The sequence below is a fragment of the Rhea americana genome, unplaced genomic scaffold (assembly GCF_003343005.1).
Source record: "Rhea americana isolate MKP2758 unplaced genomic scaffold, rheAme1 scaffold_21, whole genome shotgun sequence".
Classification (NCBI taxonomy): domain Eukaryota; kingdom Metazoa; phylum Chordata; class Aves; order Rheiformes; family Rheidae; genus Rhea; species Rhea americana.
In genome coordinates, this window is record NW_028186258.1 from 4,392,778 (window position 1) to 4,409,542 (window position 16,765).

At 44.1% G+C, this 16,765-nt stretch overlaps 1 protein-coding gene across 1 annotated transcript; it reads left to right on the forward strand.

Moving 5' to 3' along the window:
- Positions 1-14,442: 14,442 nt before the first annotated feature.
- On the forward strand, positions 14,443-15,781 carry NOG (noggin). The gene has a single exon (XM_085304824.1). It carries the CDS (start codon positions 14,947-14,949, stop codon positions 15,616-15,618), a length of 672 nt encoding a protein of 223 aa, XP_085160950.1. The 5' UTR covers positions 14,443-14,946; the 3' UTR covers positions 15,619-15,781.
- The last annotated feature ends 984 nt before the right edge of the window (positions 15,782-16,765 follow it).

Consider the following 16,765-nt stretch of genomic DNA (forward strand, 5'->3'; position numbering starts at 1 on the left):
CCCAATTTGTGAGCCCAGGGTCAGACTTTCTTTTTTTAAAAGGTTATGTGCAAAGTTGCATGAAAAACTGATGAATGAATTGAGCTTTGCCTCAGGAAAATGTTTCTTGAATTGGGGTGTAGTTTAAATCCAGAATTCTCTGTTGAATACTTTTTCTGAACTGGATGGTTTAGAATAGCGATTCCCTTCTTTAATGTGAAATTTCTGAAAATGAAAACAATTGTTGCCTTTCCCTTGTAACTTCACCATTTACATTTGGTCTATGTATTTTCAGCATACATTGGGCTAGTCTTGCTTGTGTAAATCTTAATGTCTCACATGCTTTAATTCACAGAAATTATTTCAGCCAACACTGTTAGCTAGTCTAAATAGCCTGCATGTTAAGTCACTGGCATTAAATGTAGTTCACACTTCACAGACTGGTTTTAGACTCCACAAACCCTGGCACATGAAGATTAACGGTTTATTCGTAGCTTCATATTTTGTGAACTTTTATAACGCGCAGTAATTGCCCTTTGGTAATGTAATTGACAACTTTGGAAAAAATGGTGCTGCTGGGCTGTGACCATTCCTCTGTTGCTTTTCTGTCCCTGTCTTAGTTCACTGGGCCCCACAATTTGGAAAATACTGCAAAGAGCACTGAGCTATAGTGCACTGACATGTCTGTGCTGCCCCATTAGTCTGGGGGACTAGTACACGGTCTGATCAGTTGGGTTCTCTTAAGTGAGAGAGAAATATTCCACAGGCTGTGACCTGGCTAGTTTTGCGCTTGCCCATCTATATGTAGGAGTATATCCTTCAGTACTTCGTGCTGATTCTATTCCAGGCAACAGCGGGAGAACCTGCCATTCTACTGAGGCTGGTAGCAAGGACACTGGAAAACTATTGGCAGTTTGAGTGATCTTGACTTAAATCTTCCTGCCTGAGCAAATATACAGCTCTGGCTTTATCCCATGTCCTCTAGCCTGGTGAGAAGGCACAGGTTGAAAGTCAAATAAGCATACTTTGATGATATTCTTCTGTGAATTGATGGAGGCAGGCAAAAACACATGTAGGAGAATGAAGACTACAAAATAAATAAATTGGGAAGTTTAGCCAGAACTTTTGGAAGAAGTGGAGGATGCTGAAATTTGAATTGCCCCAATATGAGTGTTGGTTCTAGGAGATGAACACAGCTGAGATCTGCGCTTTTGGATTCACTTTTGAGGCAGTAGAGGCTGGTAGAGCCAAACCAACAGTGAGTGCTTTAACAAATCCCATCCTTGCACTTTTACTTCTCTAGGGTAATACATTCCCTTAGGTTGTGTGACTACGTAGCAACATATCTTTAAATATTTCCCTGCTGGTTTTGAATATTGGCTCATGATCTTCTTGGGATGGTCCTCTTTAGTTGCCTGTAGACAGATTTATAAATTATCTGCTGAGGTTTATTTTGTCAGTTTGATTTCCTGAAATATGGTTAAACTTAGAAGATATTTAGTCAGTATCTTTGTCTCTTTAAAGACATTCTGCAACGATCTGTTGCTCTTATTATTAACTTTCAGCTTTCACAAAAGCTCATAAAAGCCTCCTGAGCAGCAGATTTGCTTGTGCAGTGATGGTCATCTGATTGCTATAAAGACTGCCTGCTTGCTAACTACGTACTGTTTGTAAAGGTGCCTCTTCTCCCCTAATTCAGGTTCGTCAATAGCACTCTACTGGAAACAGTATACAGCTAAATGTCTATTCAATGAGTGGCCTGCCAAGCTACTAACGCAGCATATTTTTGTAAAGAAATATGCAGTTCAATTTGTGGTGGCTGTTGAGAAGCTGAGCTGCAAAAACATCAATACCACAAGGACACAATATTTTTCTCCTGATTACAACATGCTCATTTATTTTGGAATTCTTGTGCCAGCTGAGGACTACAGGGCAGTGACAGTAGAAGAGTTGTCCAGATGCCAAGGAAAAGAGAGAACTGTGTATGTGCTCCTGTTCTGAAATGGTAGAGAGTAGGGAGAAAGGCTGGGTAGTTATTTGACAGAATACATTTCTATAAACGTTTCCAAGGCTGTCCACTGATTGCTCCCTCAGAAGATAACTAACAGTACTTTAAAAAGAAGTGTAAATTCCAGCTGATTGCTAAATTCGCAGGTCTTGATGTTCATTTAAAGAGAATGCAGAGATCTGCAGACTCGGAACAACTTTTCTTTTAAAATACATGCTTACCTTTCAAATTAGCTGTGAAAGCCATCACATAATAAGGTATTTGTGGTGGGAGTAATCTTTGTACTACATATTCATAGTACCTGAGAGACAGTGGGCTCTAATATGACTGAATTTACAGGTAGCACTGCAAAGAATAAACGGATAACTAAAATAGAAACATCATTTTGTTTTATAAAGAAAAACTCAAATCAGCATACCTTTCTTTAGCATATGTAAGACTGTATGTCTTAGTATGGCATCATTTCTGTTGAAGATAACCTCTCCAGCCCTCAACATTATTTAAATCTTTTAGATTCAGTGACAGTGTATAGCACCAACATGCTGGAAAATACTGTGTTCATCAAAATGTGTGGAGCATAACCCATACAGCCTGGTATATAAGCTGTGCGTATATTTTCTGATGTTCTTATCACAGCCTTCTTTCAAAACCTTTCTTCTTTTATCTACAAAAAACTTGAACTAAGCATAGGTATGCTGAAGCAAAGGCTGATAAACTGTTTCATTATCTTGCTTGTATCATATCCATCTGTTACCTCTTGTCTTTATGAACTTCTGTGGGGGTAGGGACTGTCTTTTGCGTTTGTATTTGTACAACACCAAGTGTAGTGGATCCATTTCCAACTTTTTAGGCACTATGATAATATAAATAATAAATCTTTTAAAGGATATATATTTTATCTTCATAGTTATCATCAGGGGTGTGATGTCATTTTATAGCTGGAGAACGCAGACATAGATGGTCAACAGTCAAAATTATCAAGTGTCCCCTAATTGTGGGTCCTTACTCAAGCCACCTAAGAGCTGATATTTCATATCAGTACTTTATATGTTCAAAGCACAGCTCCAGTTGGCTCAAACTGCAGCTGTCGCGGATGCATGCCCTGCTATGAATGGAGTCCCAACTGAGACTGCATAGCTTTACTGTTGTAGAAAATGAGGCATATACGTTAAGTGGCCACCTGTGGAAAGTTTTCAGTGGCTTATTTACCACTGCTGAGATTCTTGGGCAGAATACAGGAAGAGAATTCATTTTTCTGGAGTGATGTTCAGTTCCTGCAAGTGTTGTCCTTATCTTGCAATCCTCTGCTCCGTTCACTACTCACCATCTACTTGTTGTAACAAATTGGAGAGTCTGATTTCTCTAACAATCTCCTTCACTGCGTATCCTTTGTCAGGTGCAAGACTGGTGAGTTTCAAAGACGAAAAAGCAATTCCATACATTGACTAAAGGAAGAAGTAAGTTGGGGAAAAATATCATTTGTTTATGTAGTGAAAAGCTGTAGCATGAAGTGTGAGAATAACTCTGGCTGAAGGGCTGTTTCTCAGACACTAATGGCATATGATAGAAAATGAATCATTATCAAAAATGTTTTTCCTCCATTTTTACACCAGTGCCTTTCAGCTTTATTCCCTTACCTACCATGTTTTTGGCTGAAGGTGGTTGAAGGTACTGTATATCCAGGCCTGGTATTTGAGAAGTAGTGATTATTCAGATAGCATAATGGGATGCCCTTCAAAAGCAACAGTTAACTTATATTTAGAAGCTTGCTTCTAAACTAAATTTAGTCTATTCAGTATTTTCTTGCTTACTTTGAGAAGTAGTGCAGAGAGCACCTGGAATTTCACAGCATTGCGCAGCTATTGTCTGTAGCTAAAGTTCTTGCTTTAGTCAATAGTACAATATTCTTCCCTCCTTTCAGAGGGGGGCTTGTTTCCCCAGTGCCTCCTCAATGACATGGTCTGAGTCAGTCAAATCAAGTGTCGTTGAAACGAGCATCTCATGTGGCACAGCAGGGCTTTCAAAGAGCTATCTGGACTGAGAGATCGGAGTTCAGCCTCTGGTTCTGTCACAGGTTAATGGGGCCGCATTTGCTCACATGGTGACTGGCTGCTCCCATATCGGGAATGAGCTGCTCAGCCCTGCTATCTGGATCCAGGAGAGATGGGTAAGAGTCAGGACAGCAGCACCTGGCATGGGCCTTGGATGAAGGAATGAAACAGGGCTCTCTGACTAGACTCCTGTGTTCATTTCCGACTGTTCCATGTCACAGCTCAGTATCTGGCTCTTTCCCCTGCACACACTAGTTTTGCCACCAGTTTGAGCAAGCATTCAAGTTTGAGTCCTTTTGCTACTGGCTTAATAAACGTGACCTGTGCTAGGATAGTGGTTCAGTGACAGGAATATGGAAGGAAGCTGTTCTCTGAGTAGGTTGTTCTTCTTGGAGATGAGATTGACTTTTCAGGTGCAGTGAATCTGGCAAGGGAATCGAGAGGCCTGTTTGCTTGTTGTTTGAGGTCTTTTGGAAAGGCTCTGTTGCCCATTAAAATCCATCTAAACTTTTTCTGTCACTTCACAGGGTTCTTGAATGAAACTCTTCCCAATGTCAGGATCTGAACTGTAGGATCAGGCTCTTACCTTGAAAATCTATGCATTAAGTGTCTAGTATCTTATCTGTGTAGTTGTTGAACTAATCAATAAACACTTTACTACTTATATTTATCCTTCCGAGCTTTGGGATCACACACCACTGGCATTCAAAAGGTTGATTTGCTCCGGTTCATGCTTGTGAATAAAATTGACATCTATGAGATGGAAATTTTCAGCTCTTTTCTTAATTTGCTACAAGAAAGATTTATCAGACAGAGGTGAAATCTTTGACCCAGTTTTGTCCTGCTGGGTCTTGCTGAATGCCTTTACAAGCTACAGAGGGAAAGGAGGAGTCCCAAGTGCTGATGTTGTCAGGTATCTCTTACTCTCCCAGTTGCAATCCTGACACTTCAACAATCTGGTGAGGCTTTGGGATACATCACTGGCTTTGCATTTCAGCCTGTGCAGCCACATTTGGCACTGTGCTTTTGCAGGGCTGGTCGGCAATTGCTGTGGGATGGGGTCTTAGGGCGAGCCTTCTCCTGCCCAGCTGGGAGCACTGTGGAGGCTGTTTCTTTGGGAACCTACAGCACTGTGCGTGTCAGGCAGGCACCTGGAGGCATGCAAAGAGCTGTCAGGAGTGAGAGGAGCCATGGGAAGGCTGCTGCCAGCTGTAGCCCGAGCGGCTCCACTAGCTCCCAGGGCGGCTCCTGGGGAGCCGCACTGCGAGAAAATGGCAGGATGGGACCGGGGGGGGGGGGCTGCAGAGCTCAGGGGGCTTCTGGGGCCAGCGGGCCCAGCTGGGAGGGCTGAATTCAGCCCAGCCCAGGGCTCCGCGCTGTGCAGGGTGCCGGCAGTTCACTGGTCTGGGGGCAGGGCGGCTGTCTATTTTTAGTGAGGGTTTTATAGAGTGGATCCCTGCGGTCTGGCTCCACACTGAAATATTGTCCTAGTCTCAATGACATAAACACAGGGCCAGCCTGTGATCCTGGCGCCAGCTTCAGCTTAGGGAATGTGAATGAAAGTACCAGTGGGGTCCAGGCAAGAAGGAGAAGAAAAAAATCCTGGCTGTAATTACAAATAAATCCCAAACCCTTTTGCTCTCATGGCTCACTTAGTACAGCAAATAGCCTCTGATTCTCTGCAAATAAGTCCCAGCTTAGTAACTGACAGATCTAGCAAGAGGCAGTTAATGGAATAATGACTAAGGGAAGCTTAGGGTAATTTACAAACAGTTCGCAGTGTTGGAGGGTGATCGCCCCCACCTCACCCCCTGCCCCACTCTGTTCAAGTCATGCAGCAGTAAGCCACTGAGCAAGACCTAAGTCTTGCCACACAAGAGCCTATTAGGTTGGCAGAGGAAGGCTGCTTATTTATTTATTTATTGAAAAGATCTAACACAGAGCGATGACAGGCAGGCTTTGATACCTGGAGCTGAAGTGTCCTCCTAGAGAGGGTGATCTGGGCTAAGGTCTGCAGAGCAAGGTTGTTATTGCCTTTCTTTTGATCAGAAAAGTGGGGCGATCTTAACTGAAAGTGGCATAAAAGCCACCTCTGTTATGAGACGCTTTAAATCAGCAGTGTTACTTTTGCTTCTTTTTCTGACACAAAGGCATATCTCTTCTTTGAATCACTTGTCCAAGTCTGTTTCAGTGCATAACATTTGAGTTGATGTGCTCAGTTTGTTTACAAAAGCTAGCCATCTCAGTCAAATTACAGAAAACTCTTGTGGAACTTCCACAGAAGTCGTGGGAATTCTCTTTTTTTTTTTTTTGCTTGGTTTTGATCTTTTTATAAATAAAACACAATAGTTGTTCCAAAGACACACTGTCCTACCAAGAATTGAAGTAACAGCAAGGCTATTCCTATTTGAGAAGCAATTGCATATCCATGCACACACACATACACACACATATATGGTCAGAGAACAAATGTAAATAATGATTAAAAAAATGCCCTTGTGTGTGAGTATCTTAAAGAACAGCTGATGTATTTATTTTGAAAACAACTACTATTAAAGGTGATGTAATGTCAGAAGGCATGCTAAACAGTGAGGCTATTCAGTTGAAATGTCATTGTTTCAATCTTGCTTGAAAGGAAACAATTTTAAGACCAAGATGTATGCACGAAAGTCTATCGGATTGTTAGTCCTATGACAGGTGATAATTCCTACTGTGCTGTCTTAGACTTTCGAAGTGTCCGTGCTAAAAGAAGGATTATTATCTTCTGATAATAGTTACTTGGGAATATTTTTGAATAAAAAAAAAAGCCAGACTCCTTGCCCGGGTTTATCAGAGGAAATTGGTTATGCATTAGAGATGTTTTGCTGTGAGTGAAATGGTAATTTGTGACCACTTCTTTCTTTGCTGAGATGTTTGTCTCTCACTCCTACTGTACCCTGCATCAATTCTCTTTTAGAAGTGGTGGTGTTGTGGCATGTTGCACTATACCCAAGAGTGACTCTAAAAGCTTTTAACTCCATCCTGTAATTGATGTGTTGTGTGAACTGCAGTAAAGGAAGGATATCAAAAAAGAGGGGGGGACATATTTAATGAGGATGAGTAAACACACCCAAGATGTAACTGTAGATATAAGAAAAATAAAAGCAGCTGGGGGGCTTCTGAGACATTGTTTGTCTTGAAAGTGATGAGAAGAGGCACCATCAAAAGACTTGTTTTACTACAGTCATGCTTCATTATGGGGAAGGGGAGTGTGGGGCAGGGGAGGGGTGGGGGTTCCCTACGTGACTAGGTTGCCAGAAGAGAGAACCTAACTCGTTTGCATGGCCTAATTAATCCCTGAACCCAGTCAAAGCCTGAGTCAGAGGGAGAGAGCAAATGTCAGATCTGTGTCTGGGAAGCCTAGATTCATTATTTTACTCGCCTGGGTCCCTTTGCCTTAACAGGCAAAGGCTTGAACCTCCCAAGCCAAAGACATGCATCCCAGAGATTTGTACTGAACATCACCAGGTTTGGGATCTGTCTCCTTTGCGTCTATTTTTGTGTCTGAATTAATCATATACTTACATGAATATGCCTGTTTTATCATTTGGGAGAGACAGCAGAAGTCATTCCACTTGCCATTAAAGATGCAAGTTTCTTTGAGAATTATACTATTGAACATACAGCCTTTCACAGTCAGCCCAATCATTATGAACTCATGTTTTTTGACATTTTGTGATGGCTGCAAAGATAAGACTGGCTAATGTTAGGCACACAAATCTAACTGATCATTGTGATCTACTTCTTCTTGAAGATACTAGGTTCCCTAAAGTGATATAGCATAAGAAGCAGGAAAGAAGTGATAAATACAAAACACTGAGGCAAGATGTATAAGATTAAACTGAAAGGCAATTTGATCTTGTTCTAGTTATTAAAGTTCCTTTGTCTTTGCACATTTTCTGGACAGAACAAATTTAAACAATATCTAATAATACAATGATTCCCAATTTGTGGGACCTTATTTCACTTTCTTTATTCCTGAAGTAAACTACAGGCAGGCTATACAGGCATGTGTTAGGCTAAATCCTAATTTTCACTCTGTAGCCAAAAAATTTCTTCTGAACGCCAAGTGAAGCCATTCTGGATTTGGCCAGTGGCTTTTGGGTTAGATATATTTGTGATCCTGCTCCCTCTGCCTTTCTAGTCAGGATTAGACCCTGCCTTGGGGATTTTGTGCTTCCACAAAACTCTTGAGTCTCTTGGAACATTTTGCCCCAGCATCTGAGGCAATGCTTACTTAGTGCAGGGAGCCTGGAGATCAAAGCTTAGCTGATAGAGGTACTTTTAAAATAAGTTTAATTTTCCTTCATTCATAACCAGAAGACTAAGTATGATGTAATCGGATTTATTTTTTCCTCTTCACCTCCACTGGAGCCAGGAAAATGAAGTAGTTGAGAGAAAAGTGGTTGTCATTTTCAGTCAAGCAGCTATTCATCAAGTAGCATTAGACAATTAGCAATAAAACATTTCAAGGGCTCCATTGATGCTAAAAGGGCGAGAGGGTCTTTTTAAGTATCAGAGGTGGGAAATGTTATGTATCAGGGTTATTCGGTAGCTGGCATCAATGAATCACTCACATGCACACAAGGCTTGATTGGCGGGGGGGAGTGATTGCTGTATTTTTTCACTTCATTGAATCCCTGTCACTCAGTTGTCTTTAGTGTTTTATGAAAAGGGAATAATAAAAACTTAGTTTATCTCAATAGATATTTATCTTAATAAGCTGGCTAGCAAAAAAAACCATAAATACATTCCTACTTGTCATGTAGTGTATATGTGTAATATATGCTGCTACAGGGAGTTTGTTTAGATAAACAATGTTGCCTGTGTGGAAATTCAAATACCCGTCAGGAGCCATTGCTTGTAAATATAAGTGTCATTTTTTAACATAAAAAATGTCTTGGTTTCTGTTCCATCTTTGCCAGTTCTCCCCCTGGCCTCCTTCTCTGTAATGAATTGGTCTGCAAACTGTAAGACACTCAACCAGCTTTAGTCTCTTCATTTGACTGCTGAGATGTTTATATCTGGCACAAAAAAAATAGTATACTTAGGTGGGGTAAGGATAGGGGGGAATGTTAGAAGAACTTTGCCTTTCTTCTGTCGCAAGCCTTCTGTATAAATAAATAAATAAATAAAACTTCTGTTTAATTCCTCCGAGTGAGGTTGCAGCCAACAGAACTCCGTTCTGAGATTCAGATTTACGGCAGAAGACACTGCTGAGAGAAAAACGAGAGACAGAGACAGTGGAGTTCCACCTCCCATGATATATAGAGCCAAGGGGAGGTATAAATACCCGCCACTTCCCGGACCTTCTTTTTAAAAAAAGACAAACACCCAGGATCCTGTCTCTGGCTGGCTTGCAGCAAGGCGCCCTCATAAAAGCTAAGATAAACAGTTTATCAGCAGATGAATGCACAAGCCCTAGTCTAAAGACAAAAGTCTATACCTTAGGAAAAATGCAGGAGCAAGAGTCGAGTAGGCTGAGAATTAGGAAGATGCAGTATTTTAAGAGCAGGAATGACATGAAATGAGCAAAGTAGAGCAATTCCTTAAGGACCTTGAAAGATTTCTTTTCTGTTCTTTTATAGCCTTCATTTTGTTCCTTCTTTTTAAGGCAGTGGATATATTTGGCAAGCATCAAGTCTGTTCTTTACATACAGTTGTAGTTAGAGAAGACCAAGAAATAATTTGCATTTTTTTAGTGAGGGGTTTCCTTCTTTTTGCTTTTTTCGTTGCTTTAATGCCTCAGTCATCCTAGGATTTACTTCACTATAAAAGATTCATCCAAGAGCTTAGTTTCAAAATATATTATTTATACATCATTTATCAATGCAGATGCAGGTTCTTGACCAAATGTCTTTGTCTCCGTTCCATTGGGATTTCAAGGGGGAGCTTTCCTCTCTTTCAAATATTGTTTTCCTTCCAGAATACGTGATTCATAATTGTTTGCCTTCAGAGTAGCTGATCATGTACTAGCTGATCCACTAACACACTGATTTTGTAATCCTTTTCGTGAATCTAGAAAGAGAAAAGGAAATGAGCGAGGTGCCTTGAGGTGTGGCACCAGATTTCCAAGAGGCAGTTAGATCTCCCTGAATCTTTCCACTGTAAAGAATCTGACCTGAAAGCAGTAAGACAGTGATTTTCTACCTGTGGAAAATGAGTGGCCAAGGCTTAAAATAGCTAACAACATGGATTGGGTAAATAACTGCATGGCATATGTGAACCATATAAAATGTATGGAAACTCTTGCATCTCCTTTAGAAATGCTTCAGAAATTCACACTTTGAAAGAAGGTTGAAAATTAATCCTTAAGACGTTCTTTACAAAATATGTAGTGGTCTCACCAGGGAACAGGAAAGCTGGTCTATATTAGGACATACGACTAAAAGTGGATTCGGTTGCCTGCCATTTTCTATTCGATTTAGTGGAAGAAAAACCTTTGTGAACTTCTTCTGTGCATCCTTGCCTCTGTGGACTGAAATCAGTCCCTTTCATGATGTTTTCAGAGCTGTGCCTCCAGAGTCATAAGCAAAGTAGTGTCTGTTGCATACTTCTCTCCTCATCAGAGATGTGATCCTGTAGAAATGGCATCTTAGTCTTGCCCACATTGACTTCCTCTGTGCCTTGAAAGTTGTATTTCCTTTGTCTACTGAAAAAATACATTTTACTACTGTCAGCACTCCAAAACTGAGGTCAATGGAATTGTTCCCTCTTCTGCTTTGTGCACCGTTGCCAGTAGAATGACCAGCTAAGACCTCCATAAACTGCTGGCCTTTCTCCCTAGCCCAGGGAAAGGTGGCATCATACAGTGTCTGGATCAGGCCCTTTACTTCTGGGCTTCCTTTATTGGTTTCATTGACTGTTTTCAGCAAACTCCCAAATAAACTAGTCTGATGGGAATCCAAATCTCTTTTTCCTCTGACCCGGAGGCCTCTGACAGAGCTGTTCCTGGCAGCTCTTCCCTAGGCCTGCTATCAGCCGTTCCACCAAGAAATTCTTGGGCCACAAGTGACTTCTGTCACTTCTGCCTAGAGCCTAGAGCCTTCATGGCCTTGCCAGGAGTTTGGTGTTCCCACGGAGACACCTGAGTTTTAAGAATTACCAAACCGCAGTCTGCTCTGCTCAGAAAGGAAGCTCTGGCCCTTAAAGAGGCAGGCGACCTGTAGCAGCCTCATTCTTGAAGGCTTTGCCTTGTACATGAAATTTGGTTCATGAGAGTAAGGTCTTTGAATGCTTGCAGACTTTGGATCACAGTTTTGAAAGTGGACTCTTAAACACACAAGTGGCATGAAGTAGACTGGACAGAGGCTGTATTTTTAGACTCAGAGACTGGCAACTAAAAAATTGTTTTTGTGCCAGCTGAGTAAAACTGAGTTTATTATTAAGGAAGACAGGACATCAGAATGTAACTTCTAAAGTTTTGCTTTCTATTCATATACTGTTATTTTAACCTGGTATTGTTATCTGTGTCTCTGCATTTAAACAAAGTTTAAAAATGAATACAAAAATATTTGCACTGACTTAGAGCTTACTACCTTTTCCTCGCCTTTTCTTTGGCCAGCATTGCCATGAACACAATGAAGAGGAGTTGGCTCAAACCAGTGGCAATTTTGCCAGTAATTTCATTGGGAAAAGGGGCTGATCTAACCTAATATTTCACTAGCTTCATAGAATTTTTTTACAAAGAAGTAGAAGTGTAGCATCAAAGATTCCCTGAAAAGAAGCAGAAAGGAGGAGTGGATCCAAGGAGGAGCAGATTCTCTATTCCTCAGTCACTTAACACTCCACATGTCCATGTTTTAGTTAGTCAGAGAAGCCTCCCCTTACTCACAGTCTGAATAAAATCCCCCTAAAATTGTTCCGGTTTCTGCAGTGAGATCAGATTGACTAGGCACAAGAAGATGAGGAGAGAGAAAGAGACAGGTAGAGCCCTCCAAAAAACATTAGCTTCTTACCAGGATTCATCTGCCATCCTCACAAGTTCTCCCTCCTGAAATCAGCTACATGAAATGTTTCCAAAACCTGCTCTACCAGTACTACAAAACTGAATGTTTTTACTACAGTGCAGTTGGGCAATAAGTTCCTAGTTCCCTATTCTTGTTCCTCAACAAAATTCAGTGCTGTCTCCAGTGCTGAGAAACCATGGATCAACTTTGCATGTGGGCATAGACCTGTGTGTATCAAGAGACAGACAACTCTGTTTTTGTCCTGCAGTGAGCCAAAAAAAAAAAAAAAAAAAAAAAAAAAAAAAAGTGTGTGTAGGAGTAAAGGAGGGATGAATAAACTCTCCCCAGTTCAGCTCAGAGTGAGAGCAGCTGCTTCTAGGCAGATTTCTAGGATTTCTAGGAGGCAGGAGCGACATAGTCGCTAAAACAGGCCCAGACACCTGGTGAGAACCTGAGCTAGAGGCAGCTTGTGGCCGAGCACTCTTGCTTGATCTGTGCAGACCTTTGCACTTCAGGTCCTGCTTGTGTTCAGTTCAGGTTCACAGTCCTACATTCAGTAAAATGTTTGTCTTGAGTTCCTGATAAGTGTCTGCTCCTTGAAATTTTTTTGATTTTATTTTGAAAGATAAGTGTGATTTCTCACCTATTTCCAAGGACAGCTTGTATGCCAAGTTTCAGCAATAAGCAATAGTCCTCATCAGGTTCTAGATGAAGCTAGAGACCTAAATTTCCAGATTAAAAAAAAATCTAATAAAACTCCAACAGATCCTTAGCTGACATCGTAGTAGCAAGTGTCACTGTGTAGCGCTAGGGTAAGTTTTCCACCTTTTATGTCATTTATTTCAGTTGTTATGTATTATTTATAAAATGCCCTACATGCTCAGGAATAAAGAAAAATAAGATTTAAAGCAACATTCTTTGAATTTTTACTTGGGAAGTGAAAACAGTTGAAAAAACATAGCTAATTTTTAGAAAAGCCACTCAACCTAGTATATCAATCTGTATATTACTTTCGTAATGAGCCTAAATTTGAAAGGTAACATATAAAAATACATAAATAATTTAGGAGAAATGACTAAGCTTCAGACCCATTAAACTTAGGCTCCTAAGTGCCTAAATAGCCTGCAGGAATGGGATTCAAGCACTTTGGGAAATTTTACTGAAATCTTAATAGACTGTTCACCTCCCTTCTATGTGCTGTCACGCCTTCTGAAGTGCTCTTTGTGGGAGAATAATTCTGCAGTGGAAGCTGCATTTAGTATCAATTTTTAAAATTGTTTTATATATTTGCTGTTGAGGTGGACTTTCAGTCTTTTCTGTATGGACCAGGTGCTTAGCTCTCAATTCTGTTTCTGATGGGAAAGTCCTAGAGAACTTGATGGAAAAATGCTAACGAAATTTTCTTAGGAATTTGCTGAAGAATTATGGTCTGTCGGAGCAATCCGCAGTCAAAGCAAGTCAGCGAGGTTCCCGCGCAGGGGATCTCGGGGTCCTCTGCAGAGGCCCTCCCGTGCGGCAGGCTCGAGGGGCCGATGTCCGCGGGGGCGTGCTCCCGCCCCTCCTGCAGCCCGGAGGTGGTTGTGCGGATTACTGCTTCTACCTGTGCTTCCCAGCGTGGCCAAGCGAGCTTTATTCCAGGGGCTTTCCCAGTTCCCTGAGAAATCAGGAGGCAGTGCCGAAGGATGTGCTGGCAGTGCCGCCGGCTGCCGCGCTCCCCTGCCGGGCGGCGGCCCCGGCCCGGCCCGGCCCGGCGCGACCCCGGCCCGGCGCGGCGCCGCCAGCAGAGGGCTCGCTCGGCCCGGGAAGGCGCCGGCGCTGCGGGCCGCGGCCCGGCGCAGCCCCGCGCAGCCAGAGGAGGTGTCTGCGAGTCCCCGCGGGCGGGGAGCCAGCGCGGGCGCTTAGCGGGAATTACATCACGGGCCCATGTGCGGAGCCGGGCAAACGCGTCCGCGGCAGCCAGGTAGCGCCGAGGGGGGCAGAGAGCCCGGGGGAGCGGGGCGAGGGCAGCRGCGCTGCGCGGGGCAAGCGAGGGGGGCGCCCTGGCCGCCGCGGCGCCCCTGGGGCCGTCCGCGCTCCGCGCCGTAGCGGGGAGGCCGGGGGAGGACCCGTCACCGCTGCTCGGGGTCGCCGCGGCGGGGCGGGAGGGGCGAGGGCAGGCGCCGCAGCTCCCTCGCAGGGCAGCATCTCCCGAGGCGCCGCGGGCTCCGCGCGAGCAGCGGCTGCGGAAGGCGGGGGGCGGCAGCGGCGCGTCCTGCCGGCAGCCTTCCCCACCAGAGGGTGCCTGCTGGGGTGGCGGGGGGGGGAAGCGAGGCTCTGCTGGACTTTTGTGGGAGTGGGGGTTGCGTTGTGTGTGTGTGTTTTTTCTAAGGGGGGTGGGGTGGGTTAGAAGAGAGTCTGTGGTTTCCATGGAGATGAAGCTGAAAGTGCAGGAAATTTAAAGGCTTTGGGTCCTTGCAAAGCAGACAAACTGGTGCCAACGTGCGTGGCTGCTGTTGCTGCTGAGGAGGCTGCTTTGCAAACGGCGGAGACGAACGGGGAGGAAGAATCGGCAGCAACTTCTTCCGTACGGACGGGCAGACAACGAGGAGCAGAAGCTGCAAACAGAGTTTGCAACAAAAAGAGGCAGCTGCCTTTCCTGGGGAAGGTGAAAAGAAGCGGCAGCAGCAGAATTTTGGAGCGGCTCCACCGGGAGAAATTTTATAGAGAAGTTTGCAAGAGAGAGTATTTGCAGGGGGCTTGTTCTCCTGGCTTATTAGGGGGCTGTCTTTGCTGGTGGTGCGGGGAGTGGAGGTGATCCCCCTTAAAGACAAGCTATTTTGGATATCCCCGTACAAGTTTTCTGATGTATTTGCTTGCACCTTCTTCCCCTGCTGTTTGGTGAACCCAGCCCCCCTCTCCCCCCCCCACCGATCTCCCAAGGATGGATCATTCCCAGTGCCTTGTGACTATATACGCCGTAGTGGTTCTGCTGGGTCTCCGGCTAGAGCAAGGCGCCTGCCAGCACTATCTGCACATCCGTCCGGCTCCCAGCGACAACTTGCCCTTGGTGGATCTAATCGAGCACCCGGACCCTATCTTTGACCCCAAGGAGAAGGACCTTAACGAGACCTTGCTCAGGAACCTCATGGGCGGACACTTCGACCCTAACTTTATGGCTATTTCCTTGCCCGAGGACCGGCTAGGAGTAGACGATCTGGCTGAGCTGGACTTGCTGCTCAGGCAGAGACCCTCGGGAGCGATGCCCAGCGAAATCAAAGGGCTGGAGTTTTACGACGGGCTGCAGCCGGGCAAGAAGCACAGGCTGAGCAAGAAGCTGCGCAGGAAGCTGCAGATGTGGCTCTGGTCCCAGACCTTCTGCCCGGTCCTATACACGTGGAACGATCTCGGCAGCCGCTTTTGGCCCCGGTATGTCAAAGTGGGCAGCTGCTACAGTAAAAGGTCTTGTTCGGTCCCAGAAGGCATGGTTTGCAAACCTGCCAAGTCCGTGCATTTAACGATCTTGAGGTGGAGGTGCCAGCGCCGGGGAGGGCAGAGGTGCACATGGATACCCATCCAGTACCCCATCATTTCGGAGTGCAAGTGCTCCTGCTAGGACTTGCACTTACCTTTTCTGCCCCTTCTCTAGTGGACTCACGTGGACCTTTGCTGCAACAAAAATAAAAGACATTTGCTTTCTGGTTAACGTTGTAATGCACTGTAATGTGTAGGAGAATGTATATTGTGTGTATATATGGCACCGTCTTAATATACTATTAAAAGGTCAGTATTATACGTGAAATAATCAGTGTCTACTGTATTTTTAAGACTATTACCCTGATCGTTGCTAATGTATCTTTTTTTTTTTTTTTTTTTTTTTTTTTTTTTTTTTTTTTTTTTGTTTTTTTGCTTCGCTTTGGTGAAGTGTTTTTTGTTGTTTTTTTTAATAAAAGAATTAAAAAATAAAAACCAAACTTTTTGATAAGAAAACGTTTTAAAGCTATTTTCCATTCTTCGGAAAGCGTGTGGGTTTTTTTTTTTTTCTTTTTCCTTATGGACTTTAGATTAAAAAAAAAGCGCCTAGAGCACAATGTTATTGTAAATAGAGAGAACAGTTTGAATGACTTAATCCTATGTAAATGAAGAGTATCTGCTATTTATTCTTTATATCCTTGTAGTAAAAGTGCAGTGCAGAATTAAAGTCAACCACTAAAACACGAGCCGTTTGGATTCTGTTTGGTTTTGGGTTTGGCCACCTTCGGGGGGGCTTTCTTCTCTCTCCTCCTTATTCTCCACGCTCAGCAGGACGTTTCTTGGTGGCAAGGGGAGGTGGGAACCTGCTCATGACTCTGTTAGAGGGGAATCTTTGGCACCTACGCTACAAAAATGCGTCAGGGATGCGGCTTGGCGTGCGGGGCTCCCCGCTCGCTCAGCCCTGGGGGATCCCCCGCTCAGAGCCGCCTAACCTGCTGCGCCGCTTCGCAGGGCGGGCTCCACGGCAGCTGCTTTGGGATTTTTGGTAACCGCTTGACATTTCATTTACAGCGGGACACGTGTCTTTCACACCTACCATTGTGGTGGGACACTGCTGAAACTTGACCCCTGGGCTTTGGGGGTTTCTAGCGCACACACGTTATTAGCCTGATCCTGTGACAGCTCGCACGCCCTCCCGCACCGCCTAGCAGCGACCCCGGCAGCCCCGTTCACTCCTCGGGCGCCCGCTCGCCGCCCTGCGCAGCCGAGCGCCGGCTGCGGCGGGGCCC